We start from the raw sequence: 24569 nt of genomic DNA, 5'->3' as shown, positions 1-24569 counted from the left end.
CGCTCTGGGATTTTATATTTTGCCTTGAATTTTCTCTTAGATACTTCATTAACAAGTATGGGAGCTGCATGCTGTGTATCAAGTGAAAAATAAAATGTCAATAACTATTTAAATTATCTTGTTTTTGTTTTTACTTGTCAGTATGCTACTTTTATTTTAATCTGATACACTTTGAAACTCATGTCCCACTTGGTGAAACAAACCGAATGGTTTATGAAGCACGCTAAATTAAACGTGTTCTTATCTGTAAAAATAAGATCTCTAAAGATACGGGAGTGTCTGACTTTGTGATGTAGATGTGGATCTCATTATCACTCTGAACAAACTTTTATGGCTGTGCTGTACAGTTAAGGCAACTACTTATTCATTGTAATATTTTTGTTTTTCAGGAGTGAAAGGTTATTTAACTGAGGACAACATTTCAGGAAAGGTTTCCCCGGGTTTGTTTATCTTTGAGCAGGGAAGAACCCAGGAAGATTGGCTGTCCAGGAATTATTGGCCCAGACACCTGATTCATTTCATAATCGTGTTTTCCTGCCTGACTGGATCTTGGAAACAGTCTCCATTCCTTTACATTTGAGAGCATTTTTTTCTTCTGTGGCACTGAGACCTGGGAATGCTTTATTATGGCAGCAGTTGTACAGCAGAATGAGCTCGTGTTTGAATTTGCCAGCAACGTCATGGAGGATGAGCAACAGGTATGAGATAAAAAAAGAAGCTATATTAGTTTGTCAGTGATGTGCGTTTTCTAAAAATATCAGAAAACGTATCGCCTTCTTTTTTTTTTTTTTTTTAACTAAGCATTGAGATCATTATTACCGCAGAAAATGTTAGCACGGTTTCGAAAGTTCACTGTTTCTTCATGCAGTGTGTGTGAACAAAGCAGAAAATAGTTCAAGTGCTTGGTAGTCATAACCTTGTGACTTCTGTGGTATTGAAGAGACCATTTCTTCATTGTTAACAGAACTGTGCCAGTAGATGCCATTAGTAGATGCAGAATTCCAAAGCCCTAGTATTAAACGTTTTTTTAAACCCTTCCAATACACTTGGATAAGTTTATAAATATGGGGAGGCTGCTGCTCCACAGATGGACAGAAAAACTACCAGGAGGTTATCTTGGATACTGTATGTACTTTATGGGTTATTTTCTGAACTATATCGTTAAAGGGTTTTGGTCAGCTACTCAAAAATGCAACTAGCAATTTAAACTCCAACAATTTATTTAGGCTAGTATCTGTCACTTGCAAAGAAAAACCCTCCATCCCCTTCAAACAACTCTCTCAATTAGTTATCTAAGCCAGGCCCTGTGTCTAAATGATGTAAAATCTGCTTTGACGCTATAGTGAAACATTCCTTAAATGCAAATTATAATAATCATACTTACGGAGGAAAGAGGGCAACTGCTCTTAAGAGATTTCAAATGCCTGTTAAAGGTAAGATTTGTGTTTATTAGTAAGAAATTTAGCAAGGCAGTAGTACAGGGAGGCGGTTTTCAAAATGCTGTTAAACACTGTTACTGTCTGTCCAGGCCATAATATATTTTAAAAGTTCTGTGTGAAAAGCACCTATCCCCTCTCCTTCTACAATACTTCTGGTTTTGTAATCATGCTTATGGCTTTTTTTTTTTTTTAAACATGACCTGCCTAAAGGGTTTTGATTGGCTAACATCTGCTGTCACTTACTGTCACATGCTTCCAATGAAACCAAGTTTGAACTGCTTACTCAATTTTGGATAGAAGTTCTGGCAATGTAACTTCCTTCTCTGTATTTTTCCAGAGTTCATGACAGCCCAGGGATTCAAATATTGCAATTCCATAAACTTAGTGGAAAGCACGCCTTATTTATTAGCATTATTTATTGTTGTTCTCGCTTTCCCAGCCAATGACAGAGGAGAATGCTGAGGAAGGAAAGGATGCTTCATTACAACTTCGTAGAGAAGAAATGAATCTGGCATGTTTTTGCTCTGTTTAAATATGTTTTGATGTAGACAAATGGAAATAGGCATACCATATAAAGAACATGATCAAATATTTCAAGAGGGCAATATAAACCTCCCTTAAGAGTTCTTCAGCCTTAGAACAAATGCCTTCCTGGCATTCATTTTGGAAGCCCAATAAATCCTACACTAGAAAAAATCTAGAAAAACAGTCTTGTAGCATGCCCTAAAAGTGATCCAATTAAGACTGTGACAGACTAATGGGAAAAAGTGAACTCTATAGTGCCAACGACCACTCATTGAGAATACCTTGCGGCCAGTTCCTTCCAAACCTGGGGGATCTTAGCTCAATTGCAAGAGATGAGGATAAATCTAGAGATGGCTGATTTATGAGAATGAATCTTATAAAAAGGGACACTCTTCTACAGAAAAAAATCAGAGTGGTTAAAAAGTGGAAATTGAATATGGACGTGTCATATTATATTGTTACCGAAAAAATGCTGTATTAGAATGTATAAATCAGAGGAATCATGTAGTGAGACCAGGGAGGTAGTTAATTATATACAGAATTGCTAAGGGTTTTGATTTCTGTGATGGATAAAATTGATATTTCTGTTTATTTGTCCAGGGCTGGCAATTAGAAAGTTGTAGCCCTGAAAATATTTTTATTGGTCTAATAAAGATTTTTTTTTCTAGCTGAGCTTTGAGTGTTGGTGTTACCCAATTTAAGTTTTAAATGACTCTACATGAACAAGAAATATGATTTCGTCCCTTACCAGCTTTGTCCATTTCTGTTTAGCAAATGCTCTTTTTTTGCTTTCTCAATGGTCCTTTTTGGAATGTGCAAATGTGACCATGCACAAATAGCGTAAAAACTTTGTCACAGCCTTGAGAATGGAGTGGGTTAGCTTGTGCTTACTCTACTAATAGGATTACAGACTCTGTTGCTACACAGAACAGATCCTGCTTAAATAGGGATGATTCTGTTTTTGCATAGAGTACCATCAGTCTGAAATTAGGCTGCACTTCTAGAGCAGGAGTGGGCCCGAGAGCTACATCTGTGTATGGAAATTGTATGGTGGGCTATGAATTCTCACAAAATTGGGGGCTGGGATGTGAGAGGGGATGAGGGCTCCAGCTGTGGGTATGGGCTCTGGGATTGGTATGATAGGTTGGGGGTGCAGGAGGATGTTCTGGGCTGGGACCGAGGAGTTTGAGGGCAGGAGGGGAATCAGGGCTAGGGCAGGGGGTTGGGGCGCAGGAGGGAGTCAGGGGTGCTGGCTCTGGGCAGCACTTTCCTCATGCAGCTCACCAAAGCAGCAGCATGTCCCTCATCCAGCTGCTAAGTTGAGGTGCAGCCAGGCAGCTCTGCACGCTGCCCTGGCTGCAGATGTTGCCACTGCAGCTCCCATTGGCTGTGGTTCCTGGCCAATGGGAGCTGTGGGGGCAGCGCTTGGGGCGGTGTGCAGAACCCCCTGGCAGCCCCTATGTGTAGGAGCCGAGGAGAGACATACTGCTGCTTCCAGGAGCCGCGCAGAGTGGGGCAAGCTCCTGAGCCCCACTCCCTGGCTGGAGCACCAGAACAGGGCAAGCCCCGGATCCTGCTTCCCGGTGGGAGCTCGAGGGCTGTATTAAAACATCTGGAGGGGCGGATGCAGTCCCCGGGCAGTAGTTTGCCCATCCCCGTCGTAGAGGGTCCAATTCTGGCAGATATGCTCCCTACCACAGTTCCTGCCTGTGGCACATAATAGTCTGTTCTCCCAGGGGCTGATACTTAGGTTTAATTTTGGTTGTTGAGTGGTGTTGATGCCTGTGCCATGCAGGAAGACATACTAGATGACATGTTGGTCTCTTCTGGTCTTACTCTGACTCTTTCTCTTCCCCCCTCCCATTCCTTCACTGCCTTGCAGTTGTGATTAGGAAGTTCCAGGCTTGAAACAGTTACATTTTGGCAGCCACTGTACCTTCCCAAGGGTACATTAGGTCTGGTAGTGCTTGTGGATCAGACCTGTTGCTATCTCTTACAGGTTCTTTATGCTCTGACTGCCACTTTTGGCCCTTCACACTGCTCCAAGAGGGAGGGAGAACCTCAGAAAGTGTAGTCTCATTGCCTGGCAGGTGGCCTGTCAATTGTTTTGAGATCCCATGGCCCAGATTCACAGAACAGTGCAGTCAAGTTAGTGGGGACTGATTTTCTCCACCTTTTGGCCCAATTCCAATCCTCCTTCAGTAGTCTCCTTCACTTTGCAGATAGCTCCTCTCAGCTTGGGTGTCACAGGGCCTCTGGATCGGGCAGTAAGTTTTACTCTCTATCTCCATGCAGAGTATCTTTCAGACAGATTCTCAATCCCCTTCCCACTTTCCTGGGACTGATAATCTGGCTGTGAGTCAATTTGGAAGGATGGATTGTCTTTGGCAGGGGTGATGGAACTGAAGTCAGTTTCTGTATGAGGACGACTCCTATATTCAGAAAGTTCCTAGGACGACATGGTTCAGGTCTCCCTTCATGGGCTTCCAGTTCCATGGGGAACACACCACATTTATCTGTTCCCCAGAAGCTGCTGTGAGACTTGTTAATCTCATGTGCCTAGGTGTGGTGGACACCTTGTCAAAAGCTGACACTTCTGATTTCACAGGCAGGCTCCATCAAAGAAGGAGAGGATCAGTGACTAGTAATTCTTTCAGACTTCTGCCATTCATAATTTGTACAAAGTTGCGCCTGTGGCTTAAAATAACACAACTACTAGTAGTTTCAATCTTCTATTCTAGTGGGATCCAAGTACTTTTCCTCCAGTTATATTATTGAGAAGGGTATGGAAAATCTGAAATGAAATTGCCTCTTTCTCTTGTCACTTACATATCAGTATATTTCATTAGAACTTTGTGGAGGGTGGGAGAGAAGGTGAATGAAATTTTATTGATGAAATTTGCAAGTGCAGTCAATGTAAAAATAATTTTCGCAATAAAAAAACCTTCTCTTTTTACAAAGTTTCATTTTTCACTAAAGCCTACAAGTGTACATATATTTTCTGTGAGTAATTACAGAATATTTGCTGCAGGCTTCCTATTCTTAATATTGCAGGAAAGAAAACCTTTACTTTGCATCTTATGAGTATGAAAACCCAAAAAGTGATAGTTGTTCTTTTTGAAATGTGTTGCTGATTTTTACTCCTACTCTTCTAAGATTATAATTTATTTAAATCAAGTTTACTTACCATATGACAGCATGGCTATTACTAATAATTTTCTATATTCTCCAGCTTACTTTTTTCATTACGTTCACCTTTTCCTTCCTGAACAGTGTGTGTCACTAAGCTCCTCAAATAGTTATTTAAGCATAGGGCAAAACTAAGAATTATCCTAATACTGTCTTTTGGCACTATATAAATTACTGTGTTGGGATATGCAGTGTAGTTGTAACCATATCGATCCCAGGATATTTGAGAGAGGTGGGTGAGGTAATATCTTTTATTGGACCAACTTCTGTAGGTGAGAGAGATGTTGGGGATATTTAGTTACAACTACCATGGTGGGTGTATTCGGGACAGTAGTCCCAAGGCATGGTCAGAACACAATTGTAGGTTGTACTGAATCATGTTCCTGAGTAATCCTACAGACTGCTAAAATTCAAGACTGCAGTATAGTAACACTGTCAAAATATGGTTCAGTCCTGTTGATAGTGCAAGACTGAATATATTTTAAAAATGAACAGATGACTGACCTATTGTAGCCAGGTTCCACAGCACAATAACTTATACTGTGCAGTGTAGATGGGACCTTAGAAGGCTCTGGACAAGAATTTCATTTACACAAAAATTGTTTCTGAATTGTAAATACTCTTCCTTGTTTTTAGTAAAAAGCATTTCTTTGGATTTATTCTTCTGAAGCAAAGTAATTATTTAAAACCTACTCCCTTGAAGAATAACAACAATATAGTTTACTTGCTTTCTTTAGTTCAGGGGTTCTCAAATTGGGGTTAGTGACTCCTCAGGTGGTTGTGAGGTTATTACATGGGGGGGTTGCGAGCTGTCAGCCTCCGCCCCTAACCCTGCTTCTCCCCCAGCATTCATAGTGGTGTTAAATAGTGTTAAATATTTTAAAAGTACTGGTAATTTAATTTATAAGGGGAGTTAAACGCACAGGCTTACTGTGTGAAAGAGATCACCAATACAAAAGTTTGAGAACCAATGCCTTAATTTCTGCTTCTGAGGAGGCTGAGGAAGTGGCACAAATTTAGGCCATTGGAGAGAGAGAGCATGTTTGAGCCAGAACCATTTTTATAGAGAAAGATGCTAATGAGAAGGGCTGGCCATTATGGGCAAATAAAGTAAGCAACAGCAGAACCATAAGGGAAGGAACGCTTCACTATCAAACAATCTTTTTCTAACGGGATTGCAAGAGGAGGCTGTTTAAGGCTTCATTTCCTCCTCACCCTCTTGCCCTCCCCATTCCAGCATCTTGAGCTTCTGCCTTGTTTGGGTTGGGGGTCCCACCATTCATAAGGCCTACTCAGCAATGTTGGAAACATATAAGCTCTACTCTGGGAAGAATGTTTGGAAACTATTCTGGCTAACATAGTTTTCCTTGAATGTAGATGAGACTTTATAATTTAAGGGCTCATGCATTACTTTTCAAAACTGTAATCCAAGACTTCCGTTCAAAACTAGAGAAAATATTTTTCCTGTGTAAACATGGCATCACCTTCAAACCCTGATAATTTAGGAAGAGTTTGCATTTAACCATTGAAATGTTCAGAATTAGCAAATGATATGAGAGGATGTGGTATATTGCACAATATATATATTATAGGTGGGGCTGGTAGCACTGTTTATTATTAAGGTTGCACGACACTTCTCACTACAAAGTCCTGTTTTCAGTTGCTTATAGCTACACTTGGAAGAGTTAGATTTTTGTTGGTAAATGTTGAGTTCACTTTACACACACAAATCGATGAAAAAATATTTCCGTTGATGATAATAGCAATTTACGGATAGGCAAAGTAAGAAAAATGCTGCTTGAGAACCTGCTTGGCTTAAGGATATTTACTTTGTATATTTTGACATGTGATATTGATGATTTGTGTTTTTAGAGACTATACAAGTTTAACTTTTTTTTAATTTCAACATCTGCTGTTATTAAATAATAATCTGACCCCTTATTTTTTGATCCCCGACATCATTTCCTGCAAACTTTGAACATTTAAATAGCTAAATATAGGGAAAAATGCTTAAAAATAAACATTGATATTATCCATCAAAATTCTTAAAAAAAAAAAAAAAAAAAAAATTGAATTCTGCCAACCTAACCTATAACTTTCCCAGACTTTAAGTTTTTTGGCTTAAGTTTTCCATGCTAGGTGTCTGCCTCAGGCTCATTTTTTAATTTCAGCCAAATGAATCAGCCATTTCCAAGAATGAGGTGAGGGAAAAATAAGTTGGTTTGCTCAAGTTAAAAAGTTTTCGTGGCCTTTGCTTTAAAAAGCTCTGATACCTCATGTCTTGGATAACAGACTTGAAATGTGGGAGGGGGATGCCTTTGTGTCAGGCAACTTTAATTCTGGCATTTTAAAATTTTTGAGTGCTTGACTTTTCAACCTTAACTCTTTTTAAACATTTTTTTCCATGTTTTCACAATACGTTTATGTCTTGGTATTGGTTCTATTGGGGAATCTCAAACTTTTTCATATCTTGGACCATATCTCAATAGTGCAATTGTCTCTTGGAGACCATTTACTGTCCAGTTCATGATCACATAACAACCTGGAGCAAATAAAGCAATTTCAAACATACAGAAAGAATTTGACTTTACCGCTTTTTACTATGTTATTTTGTCCCTTTGCCTTTTTTGATTTTCATTTCAACTCCCCTCATATCTGTTGTGGAAACAAATAGACCCAAAACCATGTGACCAGCCAGATCTCTGAAGACCAAGAGTGGTCTGTGGGACAACGTTTGGGAAATTGCAGGGCAGATTACTGGTTAGTTTCTATCTAGTCTTGTGCCATTAAGAAAATTAGGTGGCTTGGTTCTTAAATGGGATAATAGTTTTTTGATCCATTTTGATTTAATATTAATAACACGGACTGATTCTATTGACTGACATGAGAGCACTCCTTTGGGGTTCATTAATAAGTCTTAGTGAAGCTCATTATTCTATTGAACTGCTTAGCAGCAGTCATCTTTTCTGATGCTATGACTTTGTGCCCTTTTTCTCCTGGAGTCACTCTCTTGTTCAGACAGGCCTCTCCTCAGCTCTAACCTGTTCACGTCCTAATTTTTGCAGAACTGCCTGAGGGACCTTAACTAGGTCTGCTTTTTGACCATTTTATTGCTCTTGTAGGTGTTATTTTATTTTGACTCCTGTATTTTGAGGAACTTACTTGCTGAACTTCCATAATTGGCTTTTGTGTCTACTGAATTCTTAACTCTTAACAGTAGAAGCCCACTGAAATATATTAGGGATTTTGTTGAATTTGACCCTTATTACCCATTAACAACAATTGTTGTTAGAACATATTTTTAAAAACTACCGAATGACTTAAAATACTAATTCCTGCCTATCAAAACTTTTAATGGCACTTGGTGCTACTAATAATTCCCTTCCTGGATTTTTGCTGAGAGATACTTGACCTTATAGCCATCATTTATATTGAATCATTGGCTTGGAATATATTTTATTTTTCTTGAACTTGAACTGCATACTGTGATCAGATTATAACCACAATCTTAAGATTTTTTTCTTGAATGGTTAAAAAAATGGCTTGAACTAGGGCACAAATCTATACTGTACTCTTCTGAAGTATATGTTAGCCCTAAGTCCATCCACACTTTTTTGTTTACAGAAGGACCCACTCACATAACCTTTCTTTTAATTTGTCAAAATAATAGTGTTCTATGTTTTTGTAGTATGGAGATTGCTGAAAGAAATCTTGAAATAATTGTAACAAACTATGCTACCATCAGCTAGTGAATTTCTTCCTGCAGATGACCTTTTAGAAAATTAGCTTTAGAAAACTTTTTTCTCTGTTGTAACATTCACTTTCTGAAAACCTCTTCCTGTTGGGGGACTGCCTTTTGAAAGAATGTTCGTCTTCTAATTATTGTTGCTTGGCTTGACATGTTTCTGATTCTCCAGCTGCTTCATTTCTTTTACATCTGACACAAGATAGAAATTTTAGAGGGTGGAGTGATGACAAAGAGTGGATACTGCAATGGAGAGGAGGGACAGAGCAGCTTCAAATTAATAGAACCATAAGAATTAATTGGAAAACATCTCCCTCCCTTCTACTCCTCCAGCCAGTGCAGTTATCCCCTACAATGTGTTTTCTAATCCTCTGCCCAGTTCATTTTTTGAAGTAGTTTTGCTCTGAAAAGTGACTCTGTAAAAATGTTGTCATGGGGATATATATTAATTGTTTCTCAATTACTTCTGTAATAAATATGCTTGCTCAGTACAAAGTAATCCTTTTAGAAATTCTAATGATTATTTTGCTGTTATATGACCACCTTTTGTAGCTGTGCCAATTTGCATGTTGAGGGATTGCTGGTTGATTAGGTTGTCAGGAACAAATATCAGTGTTCTAGTAACACTTTATAGATGTGATAAGATTGAAATATTCCAGATAGACAAACATTTAATTCTGAAATAATCTAAATAGTTTTATTTTAATACTTCTTTTTATAGCTTGGTGATCCATCCATTTTCCCTGCTGTCATTGTGGAACATATTCCTAGTGCAGACCTCCTACACAATTATTCTGGCTTAGCTTGTGTTGATGAATCCAGTGACATGATTACTGAGAGTTCCCTGGATGTTGCAGAAGAGCAAATAATAGAAGATGATGACATCACCCTTACAGGTTTGTTAGAGAAATATTTCTGTACGGTATGAGAGGCTTACGGTGACAAATGTTTTCATGACAGAGAGCAAAATCAACCAAAGTTCTGCCCGTACCAAGTAAGGAAGTAATGTATAGGACTATACTATGTTCTTCGTTATGAAGTAAACAATTTTCTATCTAAATAGTATTTCAGCAAAAAAAGTGGGTTTTCAACTTAAAGAAAACGTGTCTGCTTTCTGTGGAGAATTTTGGACTTTTTAACCAGAACCAAAAATTTTCATTGTTTGAATTTCTGCTGAAATGTTTTTTGATCAGTTCTATTTGCCACATTACTGACAAGAAAGCACTTTTGAGTTGCAATTTAGCAATATATTCAGTGTCTTTTACTTTCTAATAATAAAGATTGATTAAAGTTTATTTGTCCTGCGTTAAATGAACAATAGTACAAATACAAGTCCCAGAAATGTGGTTTCAAACTCCAGTGAAAGTATTCTAAAAATCACACTGTTTTTATTTTATTTGAAACATATGAATTGCAAAAAGATGTTTACATCTAATTTTAAAATTGCAGTGAGCCACGTTAGCCAGTCAGGAAATTCAGAAATTTAAGGTTCTAGCAATAAGGGTACACATTGTTGTATCTCTTATGTTTTGCATTTTACAGATGAATGCTACATCTTTTACCAGGAAAAACAACAACAGAGAGCATGGGATGTACCCAATGTGGCAAAGTTATGGTGCTATTGGAAAAATAAGCAGCAAATCTTTCCCCCGCGTCCCTCCCCACCCAGCACTTAATGCTGTAACTCTGGTTCCCCAAAATGCATCAAGAAAACCTGAGATGGAGCAAGTAGAAAATATTTTCTTAAACTAGAATACTTTATCATTGAGCGCCATTAAGGCTGTACAGTAAAGAGAAGACAATACAGATACCACCCTTAAGGTATGTCTACGCTGCAAAAAAAGCTGCGTTTGTAACTCACGTTAGCTAACCCTGGTTAAAGCGGCAATGAAGACATGGTAACTCAACTTTTAATTAAGTTTAGTAGCTCTGGTTCTAGCTGAGGCTGCCCTTTAGGTTTGAATTTGAGCTGTTGAGCAGATTTGCTATGTCTTGAATTGCTGCCATTTTAACCCAAGTTAAGAACACATCTTCTTTGAGTGCTTTTTCATATCAATTCCAAGTAAGTGTGTGCGTGCCGTGTGCACAGTCACCAGAAGGTTTTTCCACTAGTGGTACCATCGGGTCGGCTCAGGTGCCCCCTGGAGTTGCCCCGCATATAGGGCCCTACCGACCCTTCGCATCTCCAGTTCCTTCTTACTGCCAGTGACGCCCATTGAAGCGTTCTCTTCTCTCTTGTTTTCGAACAATCCCCTAGTGTACTCATTGTTCCTACCTGAAAATAGTTTCAACAGTTAGTTAATAGTTTTTAGTAGAGTGTAGTGTTTGAATCTCATCCCCTTTGAGCACCCCCACCCCAGGGTTCTCTTCTCCGTTCACTTCTTCTGGCTGGGGTCAGGGCATGCCTCAGTTCCAGAGGTTTAAGCCATGTGGGGTCTGCCAAATGCCAATGCCAAAGGGCGACCCACATAGGTCCTGCTTAAAGTGCCTGGGGGAATCCCACCAGATTGATAAGGACAAGATCTGCAGAGTATTCCACCCCCACACTAAGAAGGAAAAGGACCACAGGCCCTGCGGCCACAGTCGGAGTTGAGCCTCATGGACCTGGCACTGCTACTTCAGCAGCAGTGAGTAGCGCACTGGCTTCAATCAGGGACGTTGCGGCTCCGAGGATGGACTCTGGGGTCACCTTGGCACCATCACTCCCCAGCACTGAAGACTTCCTGATGTTCAGAAGCCCAGCACTGCTCACAGTCACCACCGCTTTGCAAAAAGCACAGGAAGACGGACAGAGTGTGCTCACCTGCTCAAATAACTGAGCATGAGCCTGCTAGCGGAACGCAACTGTGCTGGGCCAATCCATCTCATCCGTGCCTGAGGCAATATGATTGACTCCAGGCCTGCAGAGGGTTCTGTAGAGTTCCGCGCCAGTGGATGAGAGTCAAGTGGAGGACTTCGATCTCCCCGCCACTCCAGAGACCTTTGAGGCAGCAGAGGCCTCATAGCCCTAATGGGCCCGCACTCTCCCGACCAACACGAGAGGAAGCATCCAGCACTGCACAGAGCTCCAGTAACATCAGGGATAAGCCAGCGATGATGTGGCACTGCGTGCCCTCACCCTGGCACTGTCAGGCACAGCGCCACCACGGTGTGTGCACTTGGACTCCTCAGCATCAAATTTAGAGGCAGAGTCCTGTATATCTAGAAGGAACCAGCACCGTGTGGAGTGGCATCTTCAGAGGTTGGAAATGGGACAATCCTTCCCACCTGTACCGTGGCCAGCGCAGTGGCCCTTTTGGACACCATCAACATACCACCAATTCCAGGGGTCCTTTTCACAGCGATCTCTCTGTCGCCTGAGATGGATGAGCACCATCCAGGGCCAGAGAGCTCCATAGCGGTGCCGACGTCGGCACTGCTACCGGCTTTGCAGTCGGCACCGAGATGGGCGCCGATACTGATGACCAGGCACTCACTGAGTTCGGATGGGAAGGTCCCTTACCAGCCCGAGCCTCCTCATCATCTTCACTTGATGAAACAGTAGCAGGAAAATCATCAGCACCTGCCCCAGTTGATAGTAGAGCCCACCAGGAGCTTCTCAGAAGGATGGCCCAGAATCTGGGCTCCAGATGGATCCAGGGGATTGGTATGCTGTCCTTGACTTGAACGATGCATCCTTCCACATTTCCATAGTCCCATCCCACAGGAAGTTTCTAAGATTCGTTGTTGGCCACATTCACTATCAGTTTATGGTTCTCCCCTTCGGCCTGTCACCAACCGCTCGGGTGTTCACCAAATGCATGACAGTCATAGCAGCCTTCCTGAGAAAAAGCCAGGTGCAGATATTCCCATACCTTGATGACTGATTAGTCAAGAGCCATTCCAGGGTGTGAGTGGAACAACATGTCAACTTGATAAGGTCCACATTTGATAGGCTGGGTCTCCTGTTGAACGTGCAAAAAATCGATTCTATCTCCTACTCAGAAAATAGAGTTCTTAGGGCCAGTGTTAGATTCAGGACAAGCCAGAGCTTTCTTACCACAGTCTCATTTTCAAACTATGCACAACACTATACAACGCTTTAGGGAATGCCCCACCACTTCTCCAAGGAATTGTTTGAAGCTCCGCGGACATATGGCGTCTTGTACATACGTAGTACAACACAGGAGGCTGAGATTCAAACCTCTCCAGGCCTGGCTAACATCAGTGTATTGACCAGGCAAAGACAGTCTGGACAAAGTAGTCATACTCTCACCACAGGTGCTCGAGTCTCTTTAGCAGTAGCTCGATCCGCGAGTGGTATGCAGAGGGGCTCTCTTTTCTCCAGACTGCATCCCTCGCTGTGTCTGGTTACCAACGTGTTGGTGATGGGATGGAGAGTGTACCTGGGAGAGCTCAGAACTCAGGGCCTCTGGTCCCAAGTGGAGTTGTCGCTTCACATCAACGTTAGGGAGCTGAGAGTAATTCATCTGGCATGGCAGAGCTTCCAAGCTCATTTGGAAGGGAGATGCATATCAGTCCGGATGGACAATACAACAGCGATGTTTTATATAAACAGACGGTGGAACACGTGCCTGTCCCCTATGTCAGGAAGCCCTAAAGCTCTGGGACTTCTGCTCAGCCCAATCAGTACTCCCGGATCTCAAAACTAACTGGCAGACCATCTCAGCAGATCCTTCCACAAGCACAAGTGGCCCATTCGACTGTAGGTGGTGAACAACATTTTCCAACTGTGGGGAGTTCCCCAAATCTACTTGTTTGCCACAAAGAGCAACAGGAAATGCCTGGAGTTCTGCTCCTGCCTGAATCACCGTCTGGACTCTCGTGCAGACACATTCCTCCTTCCTTGGAAGGATCACCTGTTCTATGCGTTCCCACCTATCCCAGTTGTCCACAAGGTTCTTCTCAAGATCTGGAGGGAAGGAGCCTCAGCGATATTGATAGCACCAGTGTGGCCCTGCCAGCACTTGTACACCATGCTTCTGGAGCTGTCAATGGACACCCTAACCACCCTACCTTTAATTCCGGACCTGATCACCTAGTACCACAGCCGGCTCCAGCATCCTAATCTTGAGTCTCTCCACCTCATGGCTTGAAAGCTACATCGTTAAACCCAGTAGAGCTCACATACTCTGATCCTGTTAGGGAGGTTCTCCTTGGCAGTAGGAAACCATCCACCAGGGTGACCTACTTGGCCAAGTGAAAGAGATTCTTGATCTGGTGTTCGCAGAGTCATGCTTCTCCAATATAGTCATCAATTCCCTTTATCTTGGACTATCTGCTACATATAAAGCAGCAGGGCTTGTCGATTTCATCGATAAAAGTTCACCTGGCCACCATTTTGGCATTCCACCCAGAAGTGGCAGGCTGCTCAGTCTTCGCTAACCCGATGGTGGTTCATTTTCTTAAAGGAATGAACAGGTTATACCCACAAGCTTGGGACCCCAGCTATGGACCTTAATCTAGTGCTTTCGAGGTTGATGGGGCCTCCATTTGAGCTCTTAGCAACATGCTCATTACTCTGTCTGTCTGTTCGCAATAACTTCAGTTAGAAGGATGTGCAAGCTCAAGCCCTCACATCTGACCCTCCTTATACCATCTTTTACAAAGACAAAGTGCAGCTTTGGCTGCATCCGGCCTTTCTCCCTAAAGTCATCTCTCAGATTCATGCCAGTGAAGACATTTTTCTTCCAGTCTTTTTCTCTGAGCCTCACGCTAACTGCCAGGAGCAGAGGCTCCACTTCCTGGACATTCGGCAGGCACTGACCTTTTATATCGAGCAAATGAAGCCGTTTAGTAAATTGAACCAGCTGTTTATCACGGTAGCTGACAGGATGAAGGGTCTCCTGGTCTCCTCTCAAAGGATATCATCGTGGATCACGTCTTGTATCTGAACATGTCATGATTTAGCAAAGATTCCTGCCTCTGCGCTGATGGCAAATTCTATAAGATCGCAGGCCTCCACAGGCAGCATTCCTGGCCCAGGTCCCATTCCAGGAGATCTGTAGAGTGGCGACATGGTCCTCGGTCCACACTTTTTTACTTCTCATTATGTCATTACCCAGCATGCCAGGGACGATGCAGCATTCGGCAAGTGGTACTTCAATTAGCGAGTCCATGAACTCCAACCCCACCTCCTAGGTAAGGCTTGGGAGTCACCTACTTCAAATCAACATTGAACAAGCACTCGAAGAAGAAGAAATGGTAACCTACCTCTTGTAACTGTTATTCGTTGAGATGTATTGCTTATGTCCATTTAAAGACCTACCTGCCTTACACTCTGTCAGAGTAATCTGGCAAGAAGGAACTGGAGGGGCGGGAGGGCCCTATATGTGGTGCCATGAAGGTGTGACTCCAGGGGTGCCTGAGCCGACCCAACAGGTACCACTAGGCGACTGTGCACGCGGTGCACGCAAATCTATATAGAATGGAAATGAGCAACACATCTCAAAGAACAACAGTTACAACAGGTAGGTAACTTTTTTTTTTCTTTTTTTTTCTGCAAGATACCCTACGAGTTTTTAGTCTATATTGGACAAGTGGTACATTGCAGGGAAATAGAGCCCTGAAAATCTGTGGATATCTACTTTGTATCTAGGGATATCTGCATCCACAGATGCGGATATCCGTGGACCATGTTTGCGGATCGCATATAGGATATACATACAAATTTTGTATCTGCATAGAGCTCTAGTCGGAAGGTTTCACTCAGAATAGCATTGATATTTTTTTGTGCTTTTTATTCTTACTGCTGGGTTCTTGGCTTTGTTCGCAAGTTTTTAGATAAAAGCAGTAGTCTGTGGCACGATGTGAATGATTAGACTTTTGGCATATATGTACTTCTGAATGCCTTTATCCATCTGAGAATGCACTAATATCCATGAAATGCAAAGCCAGTGTGGCTTACTGGTATAAGTATATGCTTAGAAATCTACAAAAGTCAGTTTGGATCATTAACAATGGCTCACTTTGAAAACACAGAGTTTCTATATAGAATTATGCCAGAAAAGAATAGCTCAGTGACAGAAAAAACAAATGTTGGTCTTTTAAGAGAAAAGGTTGTTCCTGCAAATCTTACAGGAAGCCATTGAGTATACCGATCATGCAAAGTGATCCTTCAGTGTGTGTCTGTGATGCACAGAGGGAGTGGATGTCTTGCTGCAATTTAGATTAAGGTCTGAGTAGTGCCTATTTCTTTTTCTTCTTTCAGTGGTGAGGTCCCAGATATGTATCATCAGGACTTGGTGAATGCCAATAACATCACTTTAAAAACCTAATCTACCAATCAGAACATGGTTTTGAACTTATTTCCATAGTCATTGTCTAATATTGCTAAATCATCTACACTGAAGACCTGTGCTAAAATATTACAAGTGAAATGAGTTTGTTCTTCCTTCTGCCATCAAACTGTTTGTAGTGGATGTATGTGCAGATTTAAAAAAACCCCAGAACTCAATAAAACTTGACATGAGTTGTAGTTACTCAGAGTAAATTGGCACAAACTGTTCTCAGCAGTTTTATTTGATGAATTTGGCCCCTTTTTTTCCTCGGTGAATTATCCTCAAATAGATTGTGACTTTTACAAATGTATTAGTTCAAGATTACAGAATTCATGTATGTGAACATATTTTAAGTTTGGACTGCTTGCAGACTACTTGCTCTAACTATTGCTTTAAGGCCTTGCTATTTGTATGAGTAATTCACACTGTGTAAATGGTCATCTAGTGGTTTCCTTCCTAAGTGGTTGACTCCTAAACTCACAAAGAGCATTTAAAATAGCTGTGACTGTTTGTGTGAATCCATATTTAATTAATATTTGTGTGTGAATATGTATCTGCACTAGTGTTTGTGAAACTGTTTGTGAACATTTATGTAAAAATTTATTACTCATTCAAATATTAATGAGAAGAAGTGATAAATACTACGGTGAGGCTATGATAGTGTCTCCCCAGACTGAATGAAAACATGCAGTCCATTTAACTAATGGAATGGGAGAAGTTCTAGCATAGCTGTTAATACCATTCATTGTATTTCAAACACGCTTGTCTGCCTTAAATTCTGAGTGAATTAGTAGTATGATGCTGAACAGATTATCGAATTTAAGTAGAGGTTAGCTAACTTGTTATTTCTCTATTCACAAGACACTAGCTACTGTGCAAATTGTTTATTTGGCTCAGTGGAAATTACTACAGTACTTGAGTTTTGTTTATAATGCAGAGAGTACAAAGCTCAGAGTTCCCGCAAAAAAATCTCATTTTGGATTTGTTGGATGTAGTTTTACTCCTGGAATAAATGACTGTGTTTGCAATTTGATAACAGTCTGACCAGATTGTGTGTTCTGTGCAACACCAGTCCTCAGGACACAATGATCAAACAGGGATCTTTAGGGTCTGACATGTGGGGTGGGACAAGAGTGGGGGAAAAAATCCTGTTCCTTCTTGACCATGAATTAGGGAGTTTCTTTCCCAGCAATATGACTGTGTGTCTGACTGTGTGAGAATGTTATGTAAGATTCAGCAGCATTACCAGCTCCGAACTCTGATCACTCTTGCCAGCTGTAGTGCCTTCCTGGCCCATTAGTGCTTCCGGGGGTGGGGACCCAAGGAGCAAGGCTTTTCTGACTAAGTAGTGAGGATTGCAGGGGTTGGAAGCGCTCTTGGGATCCCTGCAGCAGTCCCAGCACGAAAGGCGGTGGAGCAGGGGCGAGGCTGGGCTCACCATGGTAGTTGATTTCAAACTCTTCCCTTCCTCGCAGGAGGACAGAGCTGCAAACTATTCCTCGTGCCCCAGCTGCTGGGACTAGCGAGCTCAGTGGCACTGGGCAGGAGCTTCTCCCCTCCTACATCCTTCCCTCTTGGGGCACTGTAGGGAAGTTACCCCCTGCCTTCACCCGCCCTTATAGGCTATACTAGCTGTATGCTTAGCAGCAACCAGGTGCCGGAGTGGTGCTTGGACAGGGTTTGCCCAAGGAAGCGGCCACAGCCTCCCCTACTGGATTGGTTAGTTACAGCAGATATTGAGCTTCAAGGAACACTGACCTGGGCAAGGGAATTCCTGTTCCGTCCTGCCCTGGGGTCAGTGTGTGTGTCCCTGCTCCCTCCTGACCCTGCATTATCCTCCATTGCTGTTTCCCCCCAACTAGCAATAACCTACCTGTTGCTGACAAGTGTTAGCAATGGGAGCAGCTGGATTCGTGCCCAGCACAGTGTATCTGCAGGTGTTGAGAAGGACAAACCGTGTTCAGCACGTTTCAGTAGCCTGTGTGTGAAATGCCAGCATTTAATTCAGTGGTTCTCAAACTTTTGCCTTGGTGACTCCTTTCACACAGCAAACCTCTGAGTGCGATGCTCTTATAAATTAATTTTGTTTAAAATATATTTAATACTGTTCTAAATGCTGGAGACACTGTAGACAGCTGCAGCCCACAGGGCCCTGGGCTGGAACCCAGAGTAGAGGACAGGCCCAGGTTCCTCCCAAGCCTCCCAACTCCTGATCAGACACAGGAGGAACTGACCTGGACTGTGGGTTTTACCGGGGGGGGGGAAGGTCTCTGGGCTGTTTCTTGGCCCACGTGGTGAATCTCTGAGGCGAACAAATCCGCCAATAAGCGCAGAACCTACCAAGATAGAGGAGGAACTTTGTCACATGGGTGATTAAAAATTTGCTTTTATACCAGTATATTAGTATTCTCCTTTAACTTACACTAACATAAATCAACAGTAACTCCACTGAAGTGAGGGGAGCTAGCTTTTTAGAAGTATAACAGTTCCTATAACACTATGGGTAAGCTTTGCTGTCTACAGAGTGATCTAGTTTAAAGCCTCTAGAGTAAACGGTTGTTTTATTCTTCAGTTTCATAAATTTTAAACTGTACCACTACATAGAGAAAACAGTTGTGACCTTTTTACCTTTTGGAAGTACTAACAGAGAATTCACCTTACTCTAGGTTCAAGATTAAAATGGTCAATTAATAGAAGACATCAGTATACTTAACCTGCTATGACCGTTGCTTCTATGCGCAAGAATAAACAAATCTTTTCCCCTCAGAATGTATTGATAAGAATATAGGTTTCATAGGTATAAATTGTTATGGCTCCACTGAACTCAAAGGAGGTTTGACCATTTACACCAGCTGGGGATCTGGCCCTTAAAATGGAGACCACATTCTTCCCACACAAGTCCCTTTACCACTGCGTTGCAGCACACTGCCTGTGCTTAAGGACAGTGTCCATATGAACCCTGTCAGGTATGCTGGCAAAAGCGGCCTTTTGGAACTTGTGTTCCTGGTAGTTATAATATTTAGCATAACTCTATCTCTGTGGACGGGTTTTTTCAATATACTAGTAGCTAAAAATTGAAAACTCAGTTAAAATATATTTTAAAAACTGAAGGGCAAGTGATTACATCAGTATTTTAGAGTGATCAGTATTGCAATAGTATGGTCTCTTAGATTGTAAACATTTTGAGCAAGGATCATCTTTTTTTGTTATGTGATTGTACAGTGCCTAGGACAATGGAACTGGGGCCATTTGATGCTACTGAAATACAAATAATACTATAAATGTTGCTACTTCCTAGGATAAATCTGTTGCTTTTATGGAAGAAAAGAGTTTGGGACTCTTGTATTTGTGTATTGTGTTGTCTATTTTTCCCCTTCTTTTAGTGATATTTACTGATTACCTCATCCGAGGAAAAGTGTGAACGAGGTTAATTACAGAACTGAAGAAATAACAGCTGTCTGGGGCCCTGGGGAGGGAAATACTAATGTAAATATTTTACCACTTCGACAAATCCTGGAAGCGGGAAGAAAAATGTAAGAGAATTCCCCAGCACAGGTCTGAGTTTGGAAGTAGAGGATTAATGAAGCCTTTGCTATAGCTCCCATCCAATAGGCAGTAGTCTCTAAAAGATAAGTTTGTTATCCAAATTATTCAAGTTGAATGATAATGAAAACACTATTGATAATATACTTGACCATCAAAACAAATTATATCCCTGGGCAGGTACTGTCTTGCAAAGCTGCTTTCATTAATGATCTGTAAGCACCTGAGTTATTTTTCCAATCCCTTGGTTTGCAGTTTAAGAGGGCAAAGTTGCAATAAACTTTGCATAATAGGTTTAGTCCAGGGGTGGGCAAACTTTTTGACCTGAGGGCCACACCTGGATGGGGAAATTGCGGGGCTAGGGGTTGGGGTCCGGGAGGGAGTGTGGGATGTGCGAGGAGGTTCAATGTGCAGGAAGGGGCTCAGGGCAAGGGGTTGGGACAGAGGAGGAGTGTATGAGGGAGCTCAGGGAAGGGGACTGGGGTGCAGGAGGGTGTGGGGTGCAGCAGGGGGCTCACGGTAGGGAGTTGGGGTGCAGGAGGGTGTGGGGTGCGGCAGGGGGCTCAGGGTAGGGAGTTGGGTGTGGGGTGCAGGAGGGGTTCAGGCTCCGGCCCAGCGCCGCTTATCTGGAGCAGCTCCGGGGTGGCAGTGGCATGCACCCTGCCTGTCCCGGCCCCGGCCCCGGCCTCGGCCCCACTGCTCCTGGAAGCGGCTGGCACCATGTCCCTGTGGCCCTGGGGGGGGGTGGGGGGGCGGGCAGAGGGCTCCGTGCACTGCCCTTGCCGTGCCTTCTGGTACTTCCCCTGAAGCTCCCTGTTCCTGGTCAATGGGAGCTGCGGGGGGGGTGCCTAGAAGCGAGGGCAGCGCACAGAGCCCTCTGCCTCTACTCCTCCAGGACCCACAGGAATGTGGTGCCGGCCACTTCTGGGAGTGGCGTGGGGCCAGTGGCGCCACGGGGTGACAATCCTGTGGGCCGGATCCAAAGCTCTGAGGGGCTGGGTCTGGCCTGTGGGCTGTAGTTTGCCCACCCCTGGTTTATTCAGACCCTCAAATTAACTGTTTCTTCCTACTTTTTTTTCCTGCCAGTTAGATTTATATTCCTTTTAAATGTTCATTTCGTCACTACTTATTTCTATTTTTCATCAAGCGATGCAGTCAAACTTTTTGGTTTTTTGCATTAGATTGAATACGAGTGCTCTGCTCATTCTTGCTATAAACATTGTGGTCGAAGGCCCACGGTTTCAAATTCTCTTTCATTGACTTCAGTGAATTGTGTGAGGTGGGCCCGCCAGATCAGGGCCTGAACTACTTGTCGCCCAGAACTGTTTCAGGTGGCAAAGCTCTTATTTATTTCAGTGATTTCAAGACCCAGGGAGAGGTTAGACAATTATCTATGCACGCAGTCAGGATGTGTATGTGTGTGTGTGGTGTGTGTGTGTGTAAACATTCAGCCTTTCAGCCTTTTTATTTTTTCAGTTGGTGACTGAAGCCTGTGATGGCCATGCTTATGAGAACTAGTTCCTGCAAGTCACCAGTCAGTAGTAGTAGTAGATACACCAGTAATCAAAATTTGTTTTAAATCTCTTTTGGCATTGCATATTTAATTCTATGTTGCACTGGTTCACACTCTGCTCCTGAGGCGTACAAATCAAGGTGTTGGTTATAATTTCAAAAGGATTTAACTATGTCTCAAGACTACCTATGCTCTCTTTTTGAAGCTGTGATTGGATGGAACATCTTGCTGTCTGCGCTTAAGGCTGAACTTAGCGGGGATGGATAGCTGGGTAATTTTATGACCCTAAGCATGCCTATAGTCACACCCCATGCACTGTTGTAATAATTTTTGTACAAAGTATGCTTCTGATGTATATTTGAAAACTAATAACTCACTGATCATTAATAATCTTGCATGACGTATGTATGTGATATGCATTAACGAGTAATGGATATAAGCTGGAATTATCATTAAAGTGTATTTAAACCAGGAGGGAGTTGAGAGTTGTCGGCTTTAGACAAAGAAACATGTATTTGAATCTCTAACCAGCCCAGCCTTCAGGCAAAGGCAGTAAAGGTCCATTTTTACATATTAGATAAACAAAGCTAACAAGTGGGGGAAGAAAGAGTGTAGAGCTTCTTTAACCACCAAACTCTGTTGCCTTTCTCACAGCTTCAATAAACTTTACTTTGGAGTGGGTGGGTAACCATCAGAAGAATTAATTTAAAAGATATACTGGTCTATAACGATGGGGGCTGAACATCAAGTGATAAGCCAGGGATCAGCGACCTTTGGCACGCAGCCTGCCGGGGTAAGCCCCCTGGTGGGCCGAGCCATTTGTTTACCTGCCATGTCCACAGGTTTGGCCGATCGCAGCTCCCACTGGCCGCAGTTCGCTGCTCCAGGCCAATGGGGGTTACAGGAAGTGGTGTGGACTTATACAAGACTGTATACAATTTTACTGTATTATTAAAGCATATAGAGTGAAGTCTTTTCTGAAATGTCATTAACATTATATGTGGAAATATGGATACTTGATATTATGCTTTAAAGTCTTTGGCTAAACAGAGAAAAACATGTTCTCTCCCACAGCTGAGAGAAAGCAGCCATTTACCTGTCTCCTATGTAAATTAAAGCATGGTGGAATCAAAACAATGGAAATCTCATTTATATATAGGGGGGCAGGAGACCCACCGAAAGGGAAGAACAGAATGAGGTCATCCTGCCTCATGGAACAAAGTCGTTGAACTTTGGAAGATATAAGAAAAGACAGAAGCCATGGAAACTTTTTAAAGACACCATAATAGATAGATGCTCAACTTAAATGTACACCCTAAATTAAAAAACATAATAAGAGAACCAAAGAAGTGCCACTGTGGCTAAATAACAAAGTAAAAGAAACAGAGGCAAAAAGGCATCCTTTAAAAAGTGGACGTTAAATCCTACTGAGGAAAATAGAGCATAAACTCTGGCAAGTAAAGTGTAAAAATATAATTAGAAAGACCAAAAAAGAATTTGAAGACCAGCTAGACGAAGACTCAAAAGGTAATAGCAAAATTTTGAAGTACATCAGAAGCTAAATGACCAGTGGGGGCCTCTGGATGATCGAGATGCCAAAGGAGCACTCAAGGACGTTAAAACCATTGCGGAGAAACTAAATGAATTCTTTGCATTGGTCTTCACAGCTGAGGATGTGAGGGAGATTCCCAAACCCAAGCCATTCTTTTTAGGTGACAAATCTGAGGAACTGTCCCAGATTCAGGTGACATTAGAGGACGATTTGGAACAAAGTGATAAATTAAACAGTAATAAGTCACCAGAACCATATGTTTTTCTTCGAGTGGTGTCCCTGTGGGTGCTCCACTTCAGATGTCAGTGCATCCTGGCACTGTTGATCAGAGATCTTTGGTAGCTGTGCCCAATCGGGACACGCATGCGCACTTGGTGTCTTGCAGCATCATTGGAGTCTGTTTGGTGCCTGCACATTCTGACCCCCTCAGTTCCTTCACAACCATCCTCGACTGAAGACAGAACTTGGGGCTACCCACATTCCAGAGGGCCAAAGAGCGGATATTAAATTGGTCCCGGTAGAGGGACAGCTAGTATCCAGAACGGTGCTTCAGACATCTCCTGGACATGGCTGACACCACAGCTCGCACCACAGCTACTGCAGTGGTGATGCATAGGGCCTCCTGGCTGTCCTCATTTGGCATCCCTAAATAACTGCAGACCAAAGTGGAGGATTTACCATTCGACAAAGACAGACTTTTTTCCGGGAACACCGATGAAGTCATTCACATGATGAAAGATTCCAGGGCTACCTTCCAAACACTAGGGATCTACAGCTGTCCTTCCAAGAGAGAGAGATACGAGCCTTACCAGAGGTCTTGCCCGCAGCAATACAACCACCCAAAGTCCAAGCAGTATGACACTAGGAGCTCCCGTGGCATGCCTAACAGATGTCGAAAAATCCAGTCCGAACAACTTATGTCCCACCCGTCGGGCAACAAACTGCAATTTTGAAGTCTTGGTCGAGGGTCTGAGCGACCACTCCTTACCACCAAAGCCTACTTGCCCTTTTGGCCATCGCCTCCAACACTTCCTCCACACTTAGTGAAACATCACACAGGATTGCTGGGTCCTGGAAATAGTGTAGTCGGGCTATTCCGTCCCCTTTATTTAATGGCTCCCTACCCTTCCCCGTCCCTCTTCAAAGACCCCTCTCACAAACACCTACTTCAGGAAGAAGTAACTCATCTACTCTCTTAGGTGCAGTGGAACAAGTTCCAATACAACACAGAGGGAAAGGATTTTATTCCCAGTATTTCTTGACCCTGAAAAAAAGCAGAGGATGGTGAACCATTCTAGACCTGTGACGACTCAACAAATTCGTCTGCTCCCAAAAATTCAGAATAGTCACGTTGGGCACAATAATACTGACGCTGGAATGAGGGGACTGGTTCTCAGCCCTCGACCTACAAGACGCGTATTTCCATATCTCAATACAGCCAGCACACAGACAATTCCTATGGTTCACATTGGAACATGACCACTTTCAATAAAGAGTGCTCCCATTCAGTCTCTCCATCGTACTGCGAGTGTTTTCCAAGACTATCACAATGGTGGCGGCCTACCTGCGCAAACAAGGGATCATATTTTTCCCATACCTGGCTGACTGTGTCATCAAGGGCTAATTGTGCGAAGAAATGTAAATGGCCGCATAGTCGACCATTGCTCTTTTCCAAAGGCTTGAACTGCAAATAAATGTTCAGAAGTCCACTGTGATGCCTACACAGCAAATAGAGTTCATTGGGGCTTACCTGGACACAATCCTAGCCAGAGCCTTCCTCCTG

General features: G+C 42.7%; 1 protein-coding gene across 8 annotated transcripts in view; it reads left to right on the top strand.

Moving 5' to 3' along the window:
• The window catches only part of ELF1 (E74 like ETS transcription factor 1), a 143934-nt gene that overhangs the window by 85936 nt on the left and 33429 nt on the right, over positions 1 to 24569 (top strand). For 7 of the 8 annotated variants that reach the window (XM_032776931.2, XM_032776926.2, XM_032776930.2 and 4 more), the window contains 2 exons: positions 390 to 698; positions 9620 to 9794. In XM_032776931.2, coding sequence (XP_032632822.1) covers positions 627 to 698; positions 9620 to 9794 — 247 coding nt within the window. In that variant the 5' untranslated portion in view covers positions 390 to 626. Of the gene's footprint in view, positions 1 to 389; positions 699 to 9619; positions 9795 to 22704; positions 22762 to 24569 lie in introns of those variants that run through there. The other variant, XM_032776932.2, reaches the window with a different exon arrangement.

The sequence above is a fragment of the Chelonoidis abingdonii genome, chromosome 1 (genome assembly GCF_003597395.2).
Source record: "Chelonoidis abingdonii isolate Lonesome George chromosome 1, CheloAbing_2.0, whole genome shotgun sequence".
Classification (NCBI taxonomy): domain Eukaryota; kingdom Metazoa; phylum Chordata; order Testudines; family Testudinidae; genus Chelonoidis; species Chelonoidis abingdonii.
The sequence above is the reverse complement of the archived record's forward strand: the minus strand, read 5'-3'. Positions and strand labels throughout refer to the sequence as shown.